Source organism: Lissotriton vulgaris, chromosome 2_1 (genome assembly GCF_964263255.1).
Source record: "Lissotriton vulgaris chromosome 2_1, aLisVul1.2, whole genome shotgun sequence".
Lineage (NCBI taxonomy): Eukaryota > Metazoa > Chordata > Amphibia > Caudata > Salamandridae > Lissotriton > Lissotriton vulgaris.
This window is the reverse complement of record NC_141687.1, coordinates 87,143,084-87,168,447: the sequence shown is the minus strand read 5'-3', so window position 1 is coordinate 87,168,447 and position 25,364 is coordinate 87,143,084. Positions and strand designations below refer to the sequence as shown.

Sequence of the window (25,364 nt, the reverse complement as noted above, 5' to 3'; positions counted from 1 at the left end):
CTGGATGTCACTCAACACTCCCAGGCTCAACTCGGATAAAACCGAGTTGTTGTTTTTTAATTTAAAAAAAACCCTCTACCCTTACTTTGGTGGCCACCTGAGTTGAACCCTCCCCCTATACCGGTGAACTCAGCTAGGAATCTTGGTTTCCAATTTGACAACAAATTGTCTTGCAAGGCTCAAAAAAATAAGGTCACATCTGCGTGCTTTGGTAAGCTTCTCATGATTCGTAAAATTCTCTCTTTTCTGCCCATGGATACACGTAGGACCATTATCCACGCCCTTATAACACCACACTTGGACTATGCGACAGCCTGTATGTTGGAACACCAGCCTATTTGGTCAAACGCCTCCAGATTGTACAAAATGCGGCAGCAAGGATGATCTGTAACATCCTATATCGCCACTTAATTTCTTCTCACTTAAAAAAGTTGCACTGGCTGCCCGTGACTAGCCTCATACAATTCAAATCTCTGGTCCTGGCATTTAGAGCAATGAAGAGTCAAGGGCCTGCTTATCTCAGAGCCAGACTTAAGAATGCCCAGTCTAACCGATCACTTAGATCGAATCATCTGTGCCTCTTACGTACCCCCCGATTTCGACGGTCCAGAATAGGGGGCAGAGCCTTCGCAATTACTGCTCAATCATGGAACAGCCTGCCATTGTCTCTTCGTATGATTGAATATGAATGCCTGTTCCGATGCAATTTAAAAACCTGGCTGTTTTCCAACCCTTAGCCATGCTGAGAAACTTACTGTTGCCTACCGTCTGCAGGGCCGGGCCACCCCCGTTAGTAGTAGTTGTGCGCTATATAAGCTACCCAAAAAATAAATAAATAAAATTATTGTGGCAAAATAAAGTCATGCTTACTGTATTCAGATAAGCTTTCTCACAAGACAATAATCACAAATATGTTCCAAGTTATGTCTGTCAAAACAATACATTAATGTCAACAAGGTATGCAGTTCCTAAGGATTTCGAGAGAGAATTCAAAGGTAGGTCAGTATAAAAACCTAAAAGGTAGGACAGGGGTCTACTCATTTTGGAACTAGGGCCCTCACACACCCTAGTGGATGTCATGCTTCATCATAGGGCTTGCTCCTCGTCGGGCCGGTATTGCAATGCCAACTGGCACCCTTAAAAGGGCTCTTTAGCGGAGATCTTTTATTCCAAGCCCTAATGTGAACTGTGGGTGTAGGGCTGTGAGGTGTAGATGGGTGTGTAGAGTGTTATCAGTGCATAGAGATAAGTGAAATAGACTGGGAACTACTCTAAAATAGTTTTAATCAGTGAGTTTCCTTGTCTAATTAATAACAGAATTAGCAGACCAACTACATCATGTTAAGTGGTTGCCAGTACTAAAGGGTCAAAATGTTTATTGCTTCATATGTCACAAAAGTGATCAAATCGCAATTTATCAGGACCAAAAATTAGAGTAGTCATCTACACAGAGGTTGGAATCCTAGTTAGTATGAGGGATAAACCAAGCACAAAAAAAACTAAATGTGGAGAACCGACCTAAAAAGAAATAATCAAATACATAATTATAAATTCCCAATATAGAACAGCATTTGGTAGAGTCCCTACCAAGCTGCAAGTACCAAAGCGCATTTGCGGCTCAGTGAAAGCCAATAGAGGGTGACAGGCACGTGGCACTTCTAGAGGGTTAAGCAGGCTCTGGGACTGTCAAACCCTATGATTAAAAATGTCTTAAAACTCACCCATCTGCGGTGGCTAACCAGTATCACCAAGTTCTGGCAGAGGGAACGCTAAATGTTAGCGTCTTGGAGTGGTGAGAAGAAATATACAATTGTATATAAGCTGCAACATAGCGTTGCCGAATGTGGCCCATCAAGGGACCCAGGCAGCAGTTACTCACGGATTTGATGCGGCTAGCTGGTCAGGCAACCTACCCTCGCTCTACCAGCACGGAAGAGTGGGTAGGTGTGGGAGGTGTGGGATTTAGGACTCTCGTCTATCAAGAGACATAGTCTTCAGAGTTTTGGACCTATGCCGCCGAGGTAGCCCTATGCGGGCGACATATTTGAAGTACCTTGAGAGGGGACTTTGTATTCATGATACTCCAGGGTTTTACCAATGGAAGTGTCCTTGCAGGAAAGTTCGTAGCAGTGCTGGTACTGGGTGCAGTCACCGGTTCAGATGGAAGACGCAAGGATATGAACTCACATGTGTGGATAATGTGCCGGCAATAGCTGGATGTGTGAAAAGGAAAGCTCACGTCTTAGGTCATGGCACTGTAAAGAATTAGGGGTGTTGGGAACAGCCTCAATGGAAAACCATGAGTGCCATATTGGAAGGGGCATGCTGCCACCATTGTAGTAGGTGGGTAGCCAAAAGGAAGGAAGTGTCATTATGATACAGCATATAGGATTAAAATAAAGTGAAAAAATGCCCAGAAGGCCTAGGTCAAAACAATATGCAGGTTTTCCAAAGAGAATCTAAGGAGGAAATCCACAATGCAAATCTAATCTCAAATGTTCTACTCTTAAGATTTGTGAGAAGGGGTAACTGACACCAAAACTCTTGCTTACACTGGTAATCTTTGAGGTTCCTTGTAAGTTATACCTGTTTATAGATTTTAAAACAGGATAGCAGTCCACTTTTCAACGTGCTTCCACTTTAAATAAATCAGTCCTATGGCTCATATGGCATCTGACCTAACTTTCCCAACAAATCAATCACGTCTCTAGTGTTTATCTTTGGATTGTCACCATAACCAACCCAGGCCTCCTGTATGCTTTCCTACAAAGTAAACATTTTTTTATACACAATCATAACATTACAAATATTGATAAAAGTACAGTTATTAAAAGAATGTACACCTCCTCCTAAATCGGTCTAACATGGTTTCTCTCAGTGCAAATCTTCTAATCTAAATGTTTGTCAGAGAGGATAGTCAATAACAAAATCCTTGCTTACTGCAGTAATCTTTGACATTTCATGTAACAAAATACCTTTGTGTACGCTTTACCATAGTGTGTTAATATTGCACCCTTTCAAGCCTATTTACTTTAACATATGCTTGTCACAATAAATAAAGTTAGGCGTTTTGCCTTTCTTTTTGGTCATAATAACAGAGGAGACCTATAGCAACTGACAATGGCATTAGGGCTTCTTACCATAACCAACTCAGGCCTACTATATTGAGCCAAAGCTTTCCAACAAGGCAAACACTGACTGTAATACAAGCACTCTTTTTCAGTGGAGACACACCATCTCTGCCCAATTATATGCTTCACTTAAGATAATCAACATTTAGTAGGATCCAAAGGCCCTCCTCCAATAATTCTTCTTATGCTGTTTGTTTGTTGCTTATATAAGGTCATTCGACAGATGTGTTGTCATGGTAGACCTAAAATGGATGCATGAGTAAAAAACTGCTGAAGCGAGCAAATGTTCATGCTTCATACGTGTTACATATAATTTGTGAGACCTGCCAAGCATGCCCTAGCCACCCCAGAAGCCTGCAGCTGTAGGGATCATGTAGAACAGCAACAATCCCCATTTAAAGCAGACATGACATGTCTCACTAGGGAATTTGAATGCTCAAAAGCCCATATTCCTCCACCTCTGTAAGGCTCGCTATATACTAGCCACTAGAATTTCACTTTGTGGAGCATGTTACTTGTTAAAAGGATACCAGACATGAACTGAGTAAACTTCTTCTTTATTCACGACCTCCACAGTGCCACCAGGTTAACAGGACTTCAGAACATCGCTCACTTCAAGATCAGTCTACACCCTGTCAACATTCTGAAGCAGACTCCAGGGGTAAGGGACGTTCCAAAGGGGACGGAGAGGGAGGGGTGGAGGAAGATACCAAGTACTAGATAACATCATGTATAAAACACATACCTTAACCTGTGTAGAGCTAGCGCCTAGCCCAACCTTAATAATAGGAATAATAGCAACCTAAAATGTGCAGGAATAATAGCAACCTATAATGTGCATATAAATACATTATGGATATAACATATTTAGCAATCCGTAATATGCATATAAATACTTAAGGATTATAACATTACTCAAACATGCTACTACCAAAAGGTAATTTAACCATACAGACTACAGTGGACTTGAACCTTCAACTTTAACAGTAAGAGTCACAGTTTCCCTATGAGCAGAAAAGCAAGCAAGATGTTAGTTCTTTTGCTAGGATGGGGAATACTTATTAGAAAAATCACTGAAGAGCAGAGGGAGTTATTTACTACGCTTTCCACAGGCCTTCCTGGGCGCACAGCGATGCAATTTGCTTAGCACTATAAAATCCAGAATGTGCTGCGCGAGTGCTATGTGCAACCCTTATTAAATGGAGACTTTAGTTTCTGTAAGTGACAGATGGGAATGCTGCTTAGCCTTGAGTAGTCTTCAATTTCTAAGGGAGGCAGAAAAATCTTATTTTGTAAAAGTAGCGGCAGCTGTGCAGGCGGACCGGCGAGAACGGGATGAAAACGGCCCAAAAACAGAAGAAAAAGGAAAAAACAAAAATTTATTATAGGATTGCCCGCCGCTCTTCTGCTCCCGGTCTCGCTGCAGCTGCAAGTGTCCCTTGTGGCCAATCCTGATGCTGCTCTCATGTTTGAAAGCTGCTTCTGGATTGGCCTGAACGCTGAGAATTTGCAATCCCAGGAGCATATTATCAAGAAACGGCGTTAAAATTATCTAAGCTTTAGTGGCAGAACACTGCAGCTAAAGCGGCGACAATGGGCTTGATAATAGGCCCTTGTGAATTCCAATAGAAGACCATGTTCTGGTGTCAACATGAGCTTCTATTGGAATTCTCAAGAGCATATTATCAAACCCATTATCGCCACTTTAGCAGCAGTTTTCTGCCGCTAAAATGGCTATAATTTTAACGCCGGTTAGGGTGACCAACCGTCCGTAAATTTCACGGACAGTCCGTGATTTGGACCTCACGTCCGTTGTCCGTGAGGAAACCTTTTACGGACGCCTTTTGTCCGTAATTTTGGCCATCACAGGGAGCAGCACTGCTCCCCTGTGAGAGGCCTCACCTTCCTGATGGGGCGCCTCGCGCTCCTCCTTGAGCAAAAGAGCAGCCCCTCCCCTCCCATTGTCATTCTGTATGGGGCTGATTGCCACAGACAGAATGAGAATGGGGCAGTCTGGGCTGGTAAATCATGTGGCGGCCTCCTCATGCCTCGGTGTACAGCAGGGCATTCTGTAAAATAAAAGGCAAAACGCTAATGCTGCAACTTTAGCAACGTGAGAAAACAGTGTATATAAAGAAGCCTGTAAAATAAGTTAAAAAGAACGGGTTATCATTCTTTCACTGTCTCATCATTTTTTAACTGAATTATTTTCAATATTATATCCAGCAAAGCCATGGTTGCTATTTTAAGCAACTAACAACCATTGACAAAGCCAATAGTCCTGGTTTTTGTTGGTGTAATGATACTTGCTGTATTATATATATATATATCTGGATGCAAAGACATAAACAAGATAATACCAGTCGGGAGGAACACTACGCTAGCGCTTATTTTTAGCCTAGGTGTTTTAAACTACGTCCTTAATTACATCGAACGCCCCCTTTGAAGAGACACCCCCGTTTTTTTACACCACTTAAAGCCCTGGAAACAACACCATGTCACAGTCACCTCACATCCTGGCACTGCGACTCATGACTTCTACGTTTTCAGACTGCCTATGTGCAGGGGCATAGTGAACTTTCCCCCACCCCACCCCTTGCTTTAGAAACTACAGCAAGGTGAAGTTCTTGATGGGCCTATCTGTCTGCAATTCTATAGACAAAGGCTCAGCTCATAATGTGAAAAGGTGGGTGAATAAATAAGTGAAGGAATGTGTGAATGGCTGGATGAATGACTGAAAGGATGAATGGATGAATGAAAGGGTGAATGGATAGATAAAAGAAAGGATGGATGGATGAGTGGAAGTTTGGATGAGGGAAAAGGTAAATAGATGGATGTATGGGTGGAAGGGTAGATGGATGGGTAAAAAGGTGGATGGGCGAATGAAAGGATGGATGGATGAGTGAAAGCTTAGATGATGGGCGAGTGAATGGGTGGATAGATCAGTGAAAGGATGGATGGATTGAATTGATAATGAAAGGGTGATTATATGGATGGATGAGTGAAAGGGTTAGATGGACAAAAGGATGAATAGATGAGTTAAGAAGTGAAAGGGTGGATGGATGGATGAGAGAACGGGTGGATGGATGAGTGAAAGGATGGATGAGTAATAGGATCAATGGATGGAATAAATGAATGGATGAGTAGATGGATGGGTGGATGATGGATGGATGCATGGATAAGTGAAAGGGGAATGGAGAGCGAAAGGGAGGATGAATGACTGAAAGGGTGAATGGGTGGAAGGATAAGTGACTGGGTGGATGGATGAGTAAGTGAATGAATGAATGGCTGGATGGGTGAAAGGGTAAATGGCTGGATGGATGAGGTAATAGATGTATGGGTGAAAGAGTGGATGGATGACTGTACGGATGAATGGGGTGAAAGGGTGGGTAGATGAATAATGGATGGATGACTGAAAGGGTGGATGGAGGGATGGATGAGTGTAATGATGGATGGAAGGATATATGGTGGATAGGTTTGCAAATGGTTGAATATATTTGGATATACATGGGCACATAGATGAAGGGACAGAAGGAATGGTGAAAGACTGAATAATAGATAAAAGAATGATTACACCTTGTAGCACCCATTATCTTAAGTAGCATTTCCTATACATTGACTTTCACGTTAATATGAGTCATTGTCTCTATATAATGTGTGTGATGTAACGCACTCCGACACCCTGCCCTACATAATTAGGATGAGTAACACTATAAGAGAAATTAAATACACATGAGAGATGGTCTAAGTGAAGATGAGGGGCACCATTGAAGGGTGATAGCAAGGCAGGACTGGCCGGACTGGGCATCGGGTGTTTTCCTGGGAGGCTGGAAAGGGGGGGGGGTAAAGGGGGGTTTTGTTGCAGGGGCTGGTACTCCAAAGTTCCTTATATATTGAGTAGTTTTCCATCAACAATAAAAGCAACTTCACTTATATTCAGGTGTGGTTCACCATTGTCTGGTGATTATTGTACCTGCTGGAGTGAGATGCGAATTTTGAATTGGTTAAGGCAGCAAGCTGCGTCCATACTGAAAAACCGTGAAGTGCATGATTGTCTCAACCTAATATAAACCTATTTTGACTTGTACTTAGATGGTTGTCTATTTACTTACGTATATACTATTGCTCGACCACCTCTGACGTATCTGTAAAACTGAACTTTTGTCCCGAAGATTTGTCCTGAATTTTGACCTTTTGTCCTGAATTTTTGTCCTGAATTTTGACCCTTTGTCCTAAATTTTTATACTCACCGTCCTGAATTTGCACCTATGCAAGTTGGTCACCCTAACGCCAGTCCTTGATAATATGCCCCCCAATGAGGCTGGGAGCCTGTGCTTTTCTCTCTCCAGCCCGTCAATGAAGCTGGGGTTGGAGACAGCTCAGTGTGCATGTGTGTTTGACCGGCCCGAGATGAAGGGTAGGAGAAAATGAAACTGGGTGCTAGACCTTTGCGCACTGAATCGACCGCCGTTATCAATCTTCACGCCTAAATATTTATATATCGGCGTGTCTTTGATGCGAGAGTTATTCCAAAACCAAGAGAAAATTTTCCTTTTGCTAATAGTCATAGTTTGGGTTTTCTCAAGGTTTACTAATAGGTCGTTTGCCTTGGAGTAGCTCTGTGTGGTGTTCAAGAGATTTTGAAGCCCTACTTTGGTGTGGCTTATTAAAACAATATCGTCCGCATATAAAAGGCATGGTAGATTAAGCCCTCCTAGTTTAGGAGCTTGTGAATTGCAGTTATTCAAAATTGGAGCCAGGTCACCCAAATACAGATTAAACAGTGTTGGGGCCAAGACGCAGCCCTGCTTGAGGCCATTGTTGGTCTGGATGCGCCTCGACAGCAGTGAGCCGCCCCCCACCTTTATTTGTATCCAAGTCTCCGTATGCAGGTTTATTAACAGGTCCAACAGTGGTTTTGAGATCCCCCAGCCGTTTAATTTTGACCATAGAAGATTCCGGTTAATGTTAATAAAAGCCGCTTTATAGTCTATGTAGCAGAGATGCAGGGGCAATTTTTTTGTCTCTGCCTTGTCTATTGGTATGCCCATAGTTAGTATATAGGTCGTCGTGCCCACTGATTTGACAAAGGTTGTCTGAAAAACCAGTATCAGAGATTTCTTTGTGGCCCATGCCTGTAATTCCTCCAGCAGTAGACCTGCGAAGTACTTCACCTCATTGTCAATTAGGGCCACTAGTCGATAGTTTTGAGGGAGAGCCCTATCCCCTGCTTTATATATTGGGGTGATAATAGAGCCCTTCCAAGAACCTGGCAAGCTGTTCGAGCTCCTGATTTCCAAAAAAATGGGTTCAAGAGCTGCTTCCCAATAACCCACGTCTTGCTTGAAGAGGATTGGCGGGATCCCGTTTGGTCCCGGAGCTCCTTCCCTTCTGCCTTTTTTGATTTGGCATTTGATGTTGTGTTATGTTATGTTATTAACGCTTGTATAGCGCACAGATGCCGCAGCCAAGAGGCGTCCCAGCGCTTTCCGGAGATGGTAAACACAACACAGCAAAAGTAGACCAAGTGAGAAAGCTAAACTGAAGAAAATAGGAAGGTTTTCAGAGCCTTCCTAAAAGGGAGCAACTCAGGAATGGAACGAATAGTGGCAGGTAAAGAATTCCAGAGTACTGCCGCCAACACTGAAAAAGAGCGACCACCCATTCTGGCTTTTTTAAAGCGTGGCACTATGGCAAGATGAGCACCTGAGGAACGAAGAGCTCTGAAAGGAACATAGTATTGAATTGTCTGCAATAGAATAGGAGGGGAGGCAGACTTAAGAATTTTAAAAGTTGGACTGAGAGCTTTGAACTTAATTCTTTGCCCCACAGGTAGCCAATGGAGGTCTTGGATAATGCGGCGAGCAGACACAAATTTTGGAAGGCCGACCAGCATCCTGGCCGCCGCATTTTGCACCCTCTGAAGGCGAGCCAATTCAGCTTGGTTCACACCCAAAAACAAGGAGCTGGCGTAGTCCAATCTGGTAAGAACCAGAGCTTGGACTATGATCTGTCTGATATCCGCATCAAAAAACTTGAAGATGGGTCGGAGGCACCGCAGAGCACCAAAACAGGTACCCGCTACACGCTTAGTGTGGGATGTGAAGGAGAGTTTATCATCAAGCCATACCCCGAGATTTCTGACTTCGGCCACGGGGATGGGAGCAGGGCCCAATTCAAATGGCCACCATTGATCTCCCCAGAGTCCGCTTTCCCTACCAAAAATAATAACCTCGGTCTTAGAGGCATTAAGTTGGAGTCGGTTGTTAGCCATCCAGCCTGCCACAGCTTTGTTGCAGTTTTAAGGGATTAATTAATTCATGACTGTCTTTGATGTTTGTGCACAGTTTTATTTGCTGTGCATTATCAGCTTTATGGTCTATTATGATGTTGGAATTGAATAAGTCCCGGTTGTTGGGTAGGTCTTGATTGAAATGCTTACCAAGATAGAGTGCCCATGTTTCCTCTGTGATATTCGATGAAACCCCCAAGTTTGCTGGACATGTTAGGGAGTTAACGGTTTTCCAAAATCTTGCCCGTCATTCTGTTTAATGCCTGCGTGGAGTCTTGCCCAGATTATCCTACATTGTTTTGGTCGCTTCCCATTTCAGCTTTTTAGTGAGGATTTCAGTATCCGAAGATGGTTTTGCTTCGCTTTTTCTTTGGGATCCAACTGTATTTGCCTCATTAAACGGTAAATCAAGTTTTTTGTTTCCTTAATTTTTTCTCTGTACTCTCGAGATAGGTTATCCATATTACTGAGCTTTGCATTTGCATTGGGCTTCGTTGCATAATTCGACATGGTGGTTGTAAATTGCTCCCATTTTATGGTTTCATTTGATCCAGTGCGCTCCATAAAGTGTTGTTGTGCCCTTCCTATTAAGGTTTCGCCCATCGCTACCGAGTACTTAATTTTTTTTAAATTAACAGTATGAACAGTCTCTTTTGGGGCATTTGATCACTCGAGTTTAGGGCTCGCAATGTCCAAGGCAATTTCCTGAGGGCAGTGGTCACTGTCAGTTTTGTTTCCTATCCGGAACGCGGTTGTGTAATGAAAGAGAGGTAGTGAGATAAAGGTGTAATCTAATATGCTGTTTTCTCTTGTTGAATGATAAGTTGGGGCTTTTATATATATACACAGCAGAACCCTAGGCTGACATTTGATCTCTGGACACCGGCCCCTCCCCCCACTGGACCCCTCCGCCCACCCCACTCCCCCTCCTCCAGTGATTTTAACACAGCCTGTCAGACAGAAACAGTCTTTAAATGTTTCTTTACTGTGTAGATATTTTAAATGCCCACTGTGTTTCTTAGTACAAATGAGTGCCCAGGAACCTGTTAGTTTTTTGATGGGTGGTTATCAGTGTATTCAATCCCCAAGTCTAACAGACAAAAGGCTGTAGAGTTACTTGATATCTGTAGTCTTATCAAAGGTCGAAGCCGCACCTGCTCCGAATGGACAGGGCCACCACCTTTGAGTGACAAATGCAAAAAGAACAATTGATCGACATAATGCAGAACAATGTCATACATTCACCCCAGTACAGAGATCTAGGCCTAAATCCATCGTTTATTTTGCTCACCATGCCATTCCAGTTTGGAATCAGCCATTTACAAATCAGTCTTAACGCGTGTGCCCAATGGGAACAGTCCAGCCCGAACTGCCAGTCCAGTTCCTCCCTGGACTGGAATCAAGCATCCTAGGACCGGTTTCTGGCTATCAGCCATCTTCAGCCAGGATAGCTTGACTCCAGTGGCATGAAGAGCACTGGACCCACGTCTGGGCATATCTGTCCCACTCGGGGTGACAAATGCAAAAAGAACAATTGATGGACTGAATGCAGAACAATGTCATACATTTATCCCAGTACAGAGATCTGGGCCTAAATCCATCAATTATTTTGCTTACCATGCCCCAGTTGGACCCATCCATTTGCAAATCAGTCTTTCTTAATCCTTGTGCCCAATGGGAACAGTCCTACCCGAACGGCCAGGCCAGTTCCTCCCTGGACTGGAAACAAGCATCGTAAGTCCGGTTTTGGGCTTTCAGCTCTCATCAGCCAGGATAGCTAAACTCCAGTGGGAAAACCACCACCTTTGAGTAGTTGGTTGCTGAAAAATCAATGGTTCATCAGTCTCAATTTTGTCAGAGCAGGGTAAGCAACGTGGGGGAATTACTTGGCATATTAAAATGACAAAGCCTTTGTGATTTTGTGATGCTTGACTCTCGCCTTTGATAAAGATTCAACCAAACACTGCTGAGGTCTGGTGATCCTAGGCGTTTCTAATCGTGAATACACAAAGCATGTCCAGTTAAGGTGGAAAATTAATTATTGGCCCTTGTGACTTTACCACATCCATCATTCCAATCAATGTTCTATAATCTGGGACATTTAACTGATGAACCATTAAATTCTCTTCCATTTGAAATAATTATTGGCAAAGCATTAGTTACAGTCAATAAAATATTGATCAAATGCCAATCATCCTGAAAATGTGTTCATTATAGTGAAACAGAAGAGCTGAGAGATGCTGCTATCCAATTAAATGCTCAGATAGCCTACCATGAGACATCTGATGCTATCCTTTTTCCCTGTTAAGTGCATGTTCCAGGAATTGCTTGAACTTGGTTTCAAGCTGACATAATCATTCAATCAATCAATCACCCGTGAAGGTTTCAAGGTGCTCGGGGGGTTGTCAGCAGTTCTGTTTAGCCGAAGAACCAGGTCTTGAGTGCCTTCCTGAAGGTGTTAAGCGAGGGGGCGCGTCTGATGTCGGTCTGTAGTTAGTTCCAGGTCTTGGCCATGATGTTGGAGAAGCTCTTCCCCTATTTTGACTCTGTGGATGCGTCGGGTTTCGGCAAGGTTGGCGGATCATAGGTTCATTTTGGGTACGTAGAAGGTGATTCTGTTGTTGAGGTTGTTGTGTAGGCATTTGTAGGCATGGGTGAGTACCTTGAATGAGATTCCCTTATCAACGGGGAGCCAATGGAGATTCCATAGGTGTTGGCTTATGTGCTCGTGTCGAGGCATCCCCAGGACGAGTCTGGTGGCGGTTTTCTGTATCGTTTGGAGCTTGCGGATTAGGGACTTGTTTATGCAGTAGAGGGCATTTCCCTGGTCTAGTCTGCTGGTAATGAGTGCGTGGGTAATTGTCTTCCTTGATTCGGTGGGGATCCATTTGAAAGTCTTACGGAAGATGCAGAGGGTTTTAAAGCAGCTGGAGGCAACGGTGTTGACCTGTCAATTCATGGAGAGGGAGGAGTCGAGAATGATGCTGAGATTTCTGGCGTGGTCCGTGGGGCTTTGGGGGGCTGCCCAGGGTGGTGGGCCATCAGGTGTTGATCCATGCAGATGGGGTGGTTCTCAGGACGAGGACTTCTGTCTTCTCTGAGTTGAGCTTCAGGCAGCTGTTGCTCATCCAGGCTGCAACGTTCTACATTCCTTCCTTGACGTTGAGTCTAGTGGTGGCGGGGTCCTTGGTGAGGGAGAGGATGAGCTGGGTGTTGTCGGCGTATGATACTATTCTGAGGCCGTGCTGTCAGACAATGACAGGAAGGGGGGCCATGTAGATGTTGAAGAGGGTTGGGCTGAGCAATGATCCTTGGGGCACTCCGCAGGTGTTTTCAATTGGTTCAGAGAGTAAGGGTGGCTGTCTGATCCTTTGGCTCCTGCCGGTGAGGAACGATCGGATCCAGTCAAGAACAGTTCCTTGTATGCCGGCGTCGTGAAGTCTGGTGGCGAGTGTGCTGTGGGAGACGGTGTCGAAAGCTGCTGATAGGTCGAGTAGGATCAGGGCTGCGGTGTGGCCTTGGTTGGGGAGGGTGCGGATGTCATCTGTGGCGGTGAGTAGGGCGGTCTCAGTGCTGTGGCTGCTGCAGGATCTGGATTGAGAAGGGTCGAGGATGGCGTTGTCCTGGGAAACATCCTAAACAACGAATTCTAAATCACGACTTACCTGAACAACAAAGTCAGAACAACGAGGAATTCCGAACAACGAAGTCCTTAACCACGACTATTCATTTCAACGAATTCCTGAACCACGACTTGGACTGAAAACTGAAAACAACATCGGTGATCAATACTGCGTCCTGAAATCATGGGAAGTTGAAAAATCGCCTGCCTGGCACTTGTCCAGTTGCCGCATGTTAAGTATGATATTCATTTAATTAATGGTTTGGGTAATTTGGCATTCATGGGATTTGTTTTGTTTTATGTGCTACTGTTAAGAAATGTCTTATTTCGCTCCTAGCATGAGGTTTATTCATTTGGGGAACTTGCATAGCAACGGACTGAAAACTGAAAACAACAACTGGGATCGACTTATGGTTTTAGAAGCACGGAATAGGTCAACAGCTAACCAAGGCATCCACGTAATTTTAATCGAATTTCAGTAAGAAATATTTTATTTTATTTTTCAAGTTTGCGCGCATGAATTCAAATGTTAATTAGACTGTATTAACTAAACCAATAGATGTAAGGTCAGCAGATTAATGCGTAATCGCAAATTCACACATCTTCAGGGGAAGACAAATATTAGTCTTTAGTACGCAGCATTACAGATAAATCTAATTAATGAGCTTTTAGGGAAACACTGTATTCACTGCGACGTAGGAGAACATATCCTCTATTTAATTTAAGCTGTGTACTAGAACCGAAAATCTAATTTGCCTTTTCTCTTGCTGCCCTCCCCAGTCCCTCGTGCGCTGTCGCCTGCCCCAGTCCCTCCCACGCTGCCACCTGCCTCCTCTTTTGTCCACACTGTCGCCTGCTGCCTATAAACAAAAATATATACACAAAATTAAAAGTACACAAATACAAAAAAAGATCTGCACCAGTATGTTATGTTATGTTAGTTACATTTTAATGCGCACAGCTGCTCCAGCGAAGGAGCGTCCTGGCGCAGGGAAAGGCAAACACAACACAACACTAGGTCCGATAACAAAAAGCAAACAGTACAAGCTAGAAAACAATTAAAACAGGAAGGTTTTCAGGGCCCTACGAAAAGACATTAGGTCATTCGAAAGGCGGATTTCCAAGGGGAGCGCATTCCAGAGGGTTGCGGCTTTCACGCGGAAAGAGCGACCCCCCATCCGACTAAGTCTGAAGCGGGGGACGACCACCAAGGACTGTCCAAGGGAGCGTAGTGAGCGGGTAGGAACATAGGGGGAGATCAGTGTATTCAGTATTCCGGGTGCCAACTCTCTCAAAATTTTAAAACCAGGCAGAGAGCCTTAAATTGGATACGCTTGCATATCGGGAGCCAGTGCAAGGACCGCAGGGTGTTAGAGGTAGGGCAGGTTCGAGGCAGACCAACCACCGCCCTAGCCGCCGCGTTCTGGACTCGTTGTAAACGGAGAATCTCGGCTTGGTTCGCTCCTAAAAGGAGAGAACTGGCGTAATCCAACCGCGAGATGATCATTGCTTGAACGACCAGCTGTCTAGTAGGAGCATCGAAGAATCGCAGCAGGGGTCTTAGCCCGCGTAGCACTCCAAAACAGCAGGCCGCCACTCTCTTTGTATGAGTCACAAAGCTTAGCGTGTGGTCAAGCCATACTCCGAGATTCCTGAGTTCCAGGACAGGGGCCGGCGCTGATCCCAGCTCTGGAGGCCACCATTCGTCCCCCCAGTGGTCCGCTTCCCTTCCAACGATCATCACCTCTGTTTTTGATGCGTTCAGCTGGAGACAGTTGTTGTTCATCCAGCTGGCCACCTCTCTCAGTCCACTTCGGAACCTGAGGGCATCCTGCTTGGCATCCCCGCTGATCGAAACCGCCAACTGAGTGTCGTCAGCATAGGAGACCATGGTAAGGCCCCATTGCCTGACGACCTCAGCCAGCGGCTGCACGTACAGATTAAAAAGCGTGGGACTCAGCGAGGAGCCCTGAGGGACCCCCAGGTCCAAAGGATGGTACTTGGACTGAAAAGGAGGGGTGGCAACGCAGAAGGAGCGATCACTGAGGAAGGAGCGGAACCACTGCAGAGCTGACCCACAGATTGGCTCATTACAGAATACTTTGAACACTTTCCACAACAAAATGTTCAACGAGTGCAGTACTTACTTCAGTAACAATATAGATTTGTTTAAATAACCTCAAAACACTATAAGCATACTATCATGTACAAAATAAAATCGTAGTTTGTTCGGTTTGAAAAAAAGATGACAATATATTAAAATATACGTAGAACAAATTATAAATGAAATGGGTAATGAGCAATTTAAAAATATTTAGTGGAAGTATTGTTATCACAACAGTGCCATCTATTGGCCAGTCACAATGTGTTTTTTTTTCGTGGTTAATAAAGTAGTGGTTTAGCATTGCTCGTTGTTTAGCTTTCGTGGTTCAGGAAGTCGTGGTTTAGGTAGTAGTTGTTTAGTCATACATCCGTTGTCCTAGATGAATCTTATCAGTTCTGCGTTGACGGTTTTCTATGCGACTTTCGCATTGAAGGGGATGAGCAAGATAGGGGCAGTAGTTTTTGAGATCTGATGGATCTGCTGAAGTCTTCTTGAGCAGGGGCCTAAATTCTGCCTGTTTCCAGTCGTCGGGGAAGATGCCGGTCTCGAAGGTGGTGTTGATGGTGCATCATAGTTCTGGTGCTATGGCGGTGGTGGCTCTATGGTAGATGTGTGGTGGCAGGGGTCTGTGTGGTAGGCATGAGCGGATTTTGCGGATTGGCAATCCGCGAATTTGCGGATTTGCGAACTCGCAATCCGCAAAATCCGCGAATTCCCGCGAATTTGCGGATTTTTTTTTTTTTTGTGTTCGCCCGTGTTTCTGCCAGTTCGCGAGGGTTTTTACAATTTCGCAATTTGCGAACTTACCTGTCGGGTCGCAAGTTTTGCGAACTTGTTGTTTCTACGTGTCCAACCTGTTTGGGACACTCTTCTTCATCACTGCCACTCTCTGTCACCACTGCCACTCTCTGACTACTCATGCCACCCTCTGGCCCACCCATGCCACCCTCTGTTTCATCACCACACCCTCTGGTTGTCCAGTGTACATTATTTTCGGCAAAGCAAAGCACACCTTCCCTGCCTCAAGTGACCTGAATTAATTTGGGGCTGATTAATGTGTCACAGAATATTTTTTTAGCTGGCACCTGCTTCCTTAGTGCGCCCTGATTAGTGATCTTTTGCACTTGCTAAGTGCTTTCATTGTTGCAAAATTAGTTACAACACCTGCCCTGCCCCAACTGACAATAATGAATTAGGGGCTGATTAATGGATTTTAACTTCCAGCCTGGCTCCTGCTTGTCTCCCTTAGCTGTAATTCATGACCTTTGTGGCATATGTGTAACTATTCTGAGGTTCAGAGCAGGGTCACATAATAGTTTCAACTGGCAACTGAACTCTGGAGGGGCCCCTCAGGAAGCACTACAGGAAATGGCTACTAATGATGTGCCTGAACTTTTGAACCTGGTAAGTAGTTACTTTCAGTTTTGCTTAGATCGTATTTCTGCAATTTCGCACTTATTCGCGGGGCGCGAACTCACGCGAACAGTGCGAGCAGTGCGAGCAAAATCCGCTGCTCGCGGATTTGCGGATTTTGCAGGAAATTCGCAAATCTCGCGGATTGCGGATTTCCCGAAAATCCGCAAAATCCGCGAGCGGAACGGATTTTCCGCCCATGCCTACTGTGTGGGCCCCTGACTGGATGCCTTTCATGGTCGAGGTGGTGGTGACCGGTGATCAGAAGGAGAGGGTGGGCTGGCTGGCGTTGCTGGTTGGCAGGCATGTTGCGGAGTCAGATGTGTGGTCGTTGAAGTTGTCATAGAGGTTTTTGATCATCAGGTGGAAGTAGGATCCGAGCTTGTCTCAGAAGTACAGGTTATAAAAAAGCAATGACCACCTTCACTTATAGTGGCACTGCTGAGTATAGCATACTCCTGAAATATTCCAGCGGGACTGATGTCACACCTTACTCACCATGACATTTGATTCAGAAGGAGTACTTGTAGATATAAATGATCCAGATCTGACTTTTTTTTTTTCTTGTAGATGCTGTTATTTTTGTAAGGAACCCTCTTGTGAACTTAAAATAATGTAAAGACTGTTAATCATCAAGGGCTCATGCACTGAAAGGCCTGCCAATGTGGCAATAAAATCCACTTTACACATTTGGCTTTAAATCAAGTTTCTGCCAAATTGAAGTATTAATCTCAACTCCACGGGAAACACCTGGAGAAGGAGTGTCCTGCGCTCTGCCTTATCAAAGTGCATAAAAGTTAACCCAGCTAGCGACAAATGGATTGCATTGTGGAACTGAGAAAGTTTTTGCTATTAGGAGATCAATCATTTGCAGACATGAGTCGAAAATAGAAATCTTGTATGGCTATTGTGATAAGATTGTAGGAAAGACTCCTCTGCTAAAACACACTGTTTTGTAAATACTTCTCTTTGGATCAACACTATCCACAATGGATAGTATTTACATTGTTGCCTTGACCACTTTCAAACCTTTTTCGACGCGGTCAATAGAAAGCAAAATATCCCGGCCTTGCAGGTCTGATCGGGTAAAGGTAAAATAGTGCACGGACGGAGGATCAGCAACACAAAAATGACAAGTGTACCTAACAGATCTCACATTTAAGTGGACTAAAGCATGGACAAAGTGGAGGAGAATTGTAGTGCATCTGTCATTTACTCTTTACATTGTATTTTGATGTCTCTAAAATGAGTTCTCCACACCTCCCAGTCTTATGGAGATAAGAGTCTCCTGATGGACCAGACCCCAATGTTACTGTGAAGAGCAACAGCAGCACTAGAACCAGGCAATGTATCTAGCCATAAATTATTCGATGACATTTTGACAGGGGAAAAACTTTCTTTTTTTTTAATTATTCAGTGATCACGTGTGACGCTGAACTTACCTGGACCTCCAATGTTGACAAGATTTCAACCCAAGTCCTAGAAAAGAACCATAAGCTGATCAAGTTTATTAAGACATTCAGGCTTCCAATTAGAGGTTTGCGTCAGTTCAAGCACAAAGCAGTGTGGTGATAGCAGTGCACAGTGGTGCAAACACATTTTGTGCCATTTTGCGTCGAGGTTTTTTTTTCAGAAGGGCGATGAGTGCAAACACCAGTATGTTTTGAGGCAAAGCCAGATCAACTAAATTAGCCAGACCAGACTTTGCATAAAAAAATGCATCATAGTGGAAGCAGGCGCAAAAAGGGCGAATGTGTTCATTTCCTTCACTGCATGAGTGGTGCAGTGCACAGCATACATCCCATGCGTCTGAGCCGTCTGCGGCTGTCCGTTCATAGGAATTTCGGGGCAGATCTACAAGAAACAAATGCAGCGCGATGCAGCAAGTCATTTTGCTGCGCCGCACTGCGTTAGTTTTGAAGCACAGGGATTCAACATATTTACAAGAATATGTCGCATCTCTGTGTCCTTCCCCCTGCGCTGGCGCACAAACTGCTTCCATGCGCCGGCACCCTTGCACCATGGTGCAAGGATGCCTGCGTCATGGGGAGATTGTTTTTGTGCAGGAAGGGGCACCTTCCTTCACAAAAACAATCAATTGAGGTGATTTCCTCTTCCAATGTGTGCTGTAGAATGCAGCACGCATTGAAAGAGGAAAAAACGAGGTGAAATGAAAACATTTCTCCTCGTTGCATCTCGCTACGCCACCCCTAGGGTGACGTAGCATTCTGATGTATTTTAAAGATTTACGATTTCTCATAAACCTGGAAATGCATCTGTAGACATGGGTGTTACATGGGAACACCCACAGCAACACCCATGTCACACCCCTAACATGCAAAGTATTGCGTGAACAGGGGCGATATTTACAAGCACAGGTTAAGTCATGCAGGGTGACTTTACCTGTGCTTGTAAATATCACTCAGCAGGCTGCGCCACCGGTGCGTCACACAACATAATGCACTGGCGTCGCATGGGGCATGTAAATCTGTGCTTACAGTTCAAAGCCTATGTGATGCAATCATTCAACAGCACTCATGCATAAGGTTTTGTGACATCCCTTTCTTTTGCATCAATGCAGCACATAACACATCTTTATGGATATGGCGCTCTCCTGTATTTTTAATTTCTTTCAATGCGGTGCAGCAAATTCTCATGCTCTGATGCACTGTATGTAAATGTAGTAAATGTGGTTACTAGTTGTACAAGATTGCCATCTGCGTGTAAAGTTAAGCTGCCTGTCCTCCAACAATTTCCCTAAATACATTTATATGATAGTAGTGAGACGCTAGAATCATTGAATGAGTTTATGAAAAGATACTTAGCATCAGCAGACCATTACTCAATAAATGAGGTGAGATTGTCCCGAAAAAATGAACATAAATAGCATATATTAGGCTTAGAATAATAAAAATCTCGAAGTCTAAATTGTAAAAATTGATTTATAGAGAAGAACGATTAAAGAGCAGCAAGTGGTAGCTCCCAGAGGTGTCCTCCAAAACTTCCTGTGACAACATAAGGAAAGATCGGTAAGGCCCAACTTTAAGATAAACTGGTAGAGATTGCTTACTTCAAATCTGTAAAATGTACTATAAAACATTTCTTTCCCATATAGGATTGAAAATAGTTTCCATTAATCAACTTTGAATCAAACATAGTGAATCAAATGTCAAAGGTAAATGTAATAAAAAAAAATTAAAGCCGGGGAAGAAAAAGCTTAAGCAAATATACTTTAAATTCAAGGAATCAAAAAATGGGGCTCCCATTTTTCCTCCTAGTATACAGAAGAGTAAACAACGAACATCTTCTGCCTATACAACTGGGGACTACTTGCTCCTAAGACTGAGAAAGGTGTGCCAGGAAGGAAATAGAAACCTGGGTAAAAACACAGTGGTCCTTGTGGGAGGAACTTTGTGACCAAAGGGGGATAGGAGTTTGCACGGCCCCTCTCTTTGTAAATAAATGCAGCCCACTAAAATTGTGTTCTATTAAAAAAGTTAAGGACTAAGCATCCTAGTGATAAGTGAAAAAGTTACTAGGCATGTTTTCTATGAGTAATGCCAAAATGTAGAATTTTAACACAAGTGGGAATTGATGTAAAATACTCCCAATAAGGTCTTTGTAAATTAAGTGCAAACCACTACAATTGTGTCCTATCAAGCAAGTTGAGGACTAATCATCCTGGTGATAAGTGAAAAAGTCACTAGATATGTCTTCTATGAATAATGCTAAAGTGTAGGCTTTTAGTATACGTGGGAATTGATGTATAGTATTCCTAATAAGGTCTAGCGGGGTTACCAAATGGTAGGGAAAAGTTAACAAAAATGCAAAACATTCAATGTGCAAATGTCAGACTGAAACAGGATCTAATGGAATTTATCGCAACATGTCTCTTTTAGATATCATTGTAATGAACAAGTCCTGAAGAAGGTGCAAGATTGTCTTTGGCACCGAAACGCCGCGTCGACAGTTTGTTTGTTCTTTGTTTTTATATAAAAAAAGAAAAAAACGCTAGAGTGAGATTTTTTTAACTATGCTGATTAGCAAAGTTTAGTAATTCAAGTTTTTAAACTAATTCAAATAATATTTGTAATTGATTTGTGTATAACAAGATGTATAATGTAAATGAGACAATGTATTGTTGTTGTTTTTTTAAATATTTTTAAATAATAATAAATGAATGAGAACTTTTTAAAATTTGTGTTTGTAAATACATGCGTGTTAATCCCTGCCTGACACTCAAAAAGTTAGTAAATTTGGTAACCTGCGCATAGACGAGATCCCTTCTCCTACCTGTGGAATGTCTCTTTATGGGACAAAGTAATAGAAATTGGTTGTAAAGTTCAGGAAAAGGAGTTTTTGCTTTTAATGATTGTTCACCCAATCCTTTTTCCTGATAAAAAAAGGGTAACTCCCTCCCTATCATTGAAAAGATACTTAGTACATGTCCAAATACATTTCTCATTCTTTGTTTTTGGTGTAAACAGAAAGGCTTCCCTTTATACTTTACTCCCTACTGTATTCTGTATAGAAATTGTATATTGAATTGCTTATACAAAAGCTGCCATGATAATGGTATGAGTTGAAGAAATTCACTGGCCAATTTGATCTTCACGGGTCTAGGTGAGAGAAGTATAAAACTTGGCTAAAACCGCTTGAGGGAATCACATTATATATTTTAACCCTTCAGTAAACAGACAGTTGACAGAAGTGCCAGACGAATGTATCAATTTGTCCAACAGCTAGTAGTAAACATCCAAGGAGCCTGGTGAGGGCTACACTCCTCAGAAAGCAGTCAGGTAACATTAAACAGAGGTTAGTTTGCAAACCCTGAAATTCACACTTGTTGCTTGTACAATTCTTTAAGTGAAACATACAACTACTAAAATTATACCTCTTTTACTGACATGAGGTTTTGGGATTATTTTAAATTAGAATCCTGTAATCTGGATATAATTACTGAAGAATTATTTTAGCAGAAGATCTTTGATACATTTTCAAATTATATATTAATGTGTTCTATGTACGCCTATAAGGGGTGTTAGTAATCCACAGAAAGAGAATTCTACTTGAGGCACAAAACTCGCTCCAGAGTGACTGAGTTGTAGCTTTGCGGAAGACGCGGGTAAAGTTTCAGGAGGAGAGAAGAGCATAGTTCAAAGCTTCGACTGCATGATCGGGAATGACTTAGGATGGAGGGCAATTGCCCAAAAACATTGACATCAGGTAAAAACAAAGACAGTGCACTTTATAGATAGTAGTACTGATTCTCTGAGGAAGGCTATCCAACAAAACAAGGACATAACATTGTGTTACTCCTGTTCTGTCCACACCTTTCCCCAGCCTCAAATCAGCTCCAAACCTTTGATTCAAAATGCATAGCTTCAGCGATTAATACCAGAGTGAGGAAAGTCCTCAAGAGTCAGCGACACCCCACTAAAGAAGAGATGCCTTGCTAAAGATCCCGTCCACCACTGACTTCTCTCTAGCGTAAACCACAGCCAAGACATACAGAACACTTGTCTCAATACTGAATCATGAGCATGTACATTTATTGGAACATAAGCTTCTGCATCTGTATCACTTCATCCAGGGATGTACAGCACTAGATAGTGAGCTTCAAGCCTCACTCACTCTCGTAACGGCAGTGCAGAAAATAGCTGTTCCATTTCACAGCCGTCTTATATCACAGTCCCTCTGCTTGTATCTCTTCACACAGCGTTTGACCAGTAGCATTGACACAGGATCTGACCAGTATTCTGGTATTATGGTGGAAACCACTGCGCACATCTTTCAGAGAAAGAGCCATGTCAGTGTCTGACCTGTACTTGGACAGCAGTGGGGCGAACTGGGCATGCATTTATATAGGTTCCTCAGCAGAGAAAGATGTTTGTCCAACAAAGATTCATGGAAATTGATCGCAGACGTTTAACTGCAGCTGATCTCATTCTGTCCCTGGATCATGCTGATGTGGTCTGTTGACCAAGCAAGCAGTGGTGGACACTCTATTAAAACAAAGGGAATTGGAAGGCATTAGTCTGGGCAAGGCAGTCCAAGAAGAATGTGATGAAAGACTGAACTCCACATTATCAGCAGGTCTGCTATGAACACAGCTACAGCACCCAAGCATTGTTAGACCTTCCCAGTGGTGTCAGTGAGCAGTCAATCTCATGGCTCAGCTCAATGCAGAAAAGTAATCATCGCCAAATGCTGGCGACTTGGAGGAACCCTTGGCGTTTCTTGACTCAGTACTTCCACAATCAGGTGGATGCTCTGATGAGTAATCAGAGCTATCTTCCAAGTGCTCAGAATCCCACGCCATTTCATCTTTCTTTTTGTGCCTCCAAAGTATTTCCCCATCTGTAGAGCTTAAACACTTAACTCATCTTCATTTGCACAGGTAAGGTGTCCTTTAGTCCCACTGTTACATGTGGCTTTAAGCACTTTGTTATAAATGTCACTTATCTTGGACCACTGGCCATCCCGATAAAAGGTAAAGCTATTTATAGAAAACAGTCATAGTTTTTATCCTAACCTCCTTCTTGAAATGCAAGGTTTTTAAATCCCAAGCGTAGACTTAGAGCATGAAGCTGGTACAGCTTAAAACAGGCCTCATAACAAATAAGGCAACTTAATTTAGACACAATTTTGCTTTACAACCCATCGCATTTGCAATAATAACCAAATAGTCCAATATTTTAAAATAAAACAAATATCTTTTAGCTGTGACCAGGTTTCCCTGGGACCACAGACAAGGAATGTTTTGCTGATTTTGTGGGAAGGCACCGTCTGTCTTTCACTCCATCTGGGATTCACCTCAATCTTCCTTCTGTACACGGCAGTAGGACGAATTTCCATTGTATCACTACTCCAACATGGCCTCCTGTGCAGTGTGCTAGTATCTTTCTTTTGTCTCCAGAGACCTAAGGTCCTTTTAATGCAGTGTACTTGCATCCTACTAATTCCAATGGAGCTGAGAGAAGCTTTGCTCTCACATGCCACTTAGTGCACTGTGCTAGCCTCCACAGGTCTCCCACCATTAGCCTCAGGTGCAGCGGGTTCGTTCAGGGATGTCCTAAGATCAAAGAAAAGAGAATGAGGTTAGCAAGAATAAGGACACGTTGGAAACCTTGGAAATACATTGGTAAGCCCCAACTGTATAGTTAATGACACAGGGCCCGATTCACAGAACTAACTTAAGACAAAATCCTAAACTTACTACCATTTTGTTATTCACAGAAGGCACTTACTCATTTTGGAACTCACAGAAGGCACTTACTCATGTCGGTATTCACAGAAGTTAGGAGTCTTAACTTTAGGACTCCTAAATGCCTTCTATGAATACCAAAAGTCTTAAAGTTAGGATTTTTCTCAGCTTAGGAGTAGTAAAGTTAGGACTCCTAAACTGAGAAAAATCCTAACTTTAAGACTTTCGGTATTCACAGAAGGCATTAAGGAGTCCTAAAGTAGATCAGACAATCACGCATGTTTTTGAGAAATAGCTTTCCTCACAATTTATTATGACCTAATGGGTCTATTTTCATGTTACCACGATAGCTAAAAAGTGTTCCAGGTCAATATTTCATCCATTTTTTAATAATATTATGTGGATATGCATTGCGAAATATCTGTGTGATTAAAGGACTAAGGGAACACTCTTTGAATTTTCAATTAAGAAGTGGGCCTGTAAGGAGAGGGCTATGATCGTCAACGTACCTTCATGGAAGAAAAAATAAAGGTATGTGAAAGTAACAATCACAATTTTTTTTAAAATACTTTATTTATTCAAGTTTTCATGGAAACTGAACTGATGAAGCTATCAGTGCAGCAAAACAGCATATGGCATGGTAATAAAAGGAATTGTCAAATCATAAACAATCACATAGTACACGCAAGAATCATGTGGATATGACAATAGTGCAGAGGTTCATCAGAGGCACAATAGTACATAGCATAACAACCCAACGTACAATGATCATATGGAGGTACAGAGGAATACACATTCAGGGTAATGTAACATAACTTATAGAACTCCCTGGATAGATCGAGCATACGGATAGCACGGCCATCAATCGGGATCTCACTTTGACAAATAGTAGAACAGGGTATCCCAAAAATCATGGGGCAAGCAGTCGATGGCAGTGTTGTGGCATAAGTTCTGGACCAGTCCTTACACAGCGACATGTCCTTCAACCAATCATGAAATTTCGGTACCAGCCTGCCGCCACAATGCAATGTCACCCTGCACCTTCCCAAAAGCTGACCCATTGCAGTAAACTTCAAAATATTTCTGCTACCTCTTTTACGTAACCCAACAGAGCCATCATGAGAACAAGGGGGGAAGGCATTTTCAGTCATACCAGTCAGGGCCGTAGTGACATGAGTCCAACACAGTGCCATTGCCGGGGAGGACCACGCCAAGTGAAAGGAGTCCATCTGTAGACAACAATATTGCCACTGGTCGTCTTAATATGTTATGGGCAAACTCCCTCTCCAGCGCCACCCGGGCCTTGGGGAACTCCACAATCATAGTATCCATCACTGCAGCATATAATCTTGTGATAAGCCTAAATGGCAGCGGGTTGGAGAGCAGTACCATCAGAACTGGCCACACGGGGATGCCTCCAAGAACGTAGAAAAAAGGCCACAAACAGCACGTGAGGTCCCACCATATGGCAGAACATCCAACAATGTAGCAGGCGAGTCACCTAGATATCCGCGGTATGGTTTAAACTTATGGCCTATAAACAAATAACCTATTGTTTTAATATGTTTTTTTTCAAGAGACAGTAGAAGCTCTGG

The 25,364-nt window shown here is 43.2% G+C and overlaps 1 protein-coding gene across 1 annotated transcript in view; it reads right to left on the bottom strand.

Annotated features, from left to right (window-relative positions):
- Positions 1-22,098: 22,098 nt before the first annotated feature.
- The window catches only part of LOC147729617 (ICOS ligand-like), a 317,146-nt gene continuing 313,880 nt past the window's right edge, over positions 22,099-25,364 (bottom strand). The window contains exon 7 of the mRNA XM_086954497.1: positions 22,099-23,637. Coding sequence (XP_086810623.1) covers positions 23,565-23,637 — 73 coding nt within the window. The 3' untranslated portion in view covers positions 22,099-23,564. The remainder of the gene's footprint in view (positions 23,638-25,364) is intronic.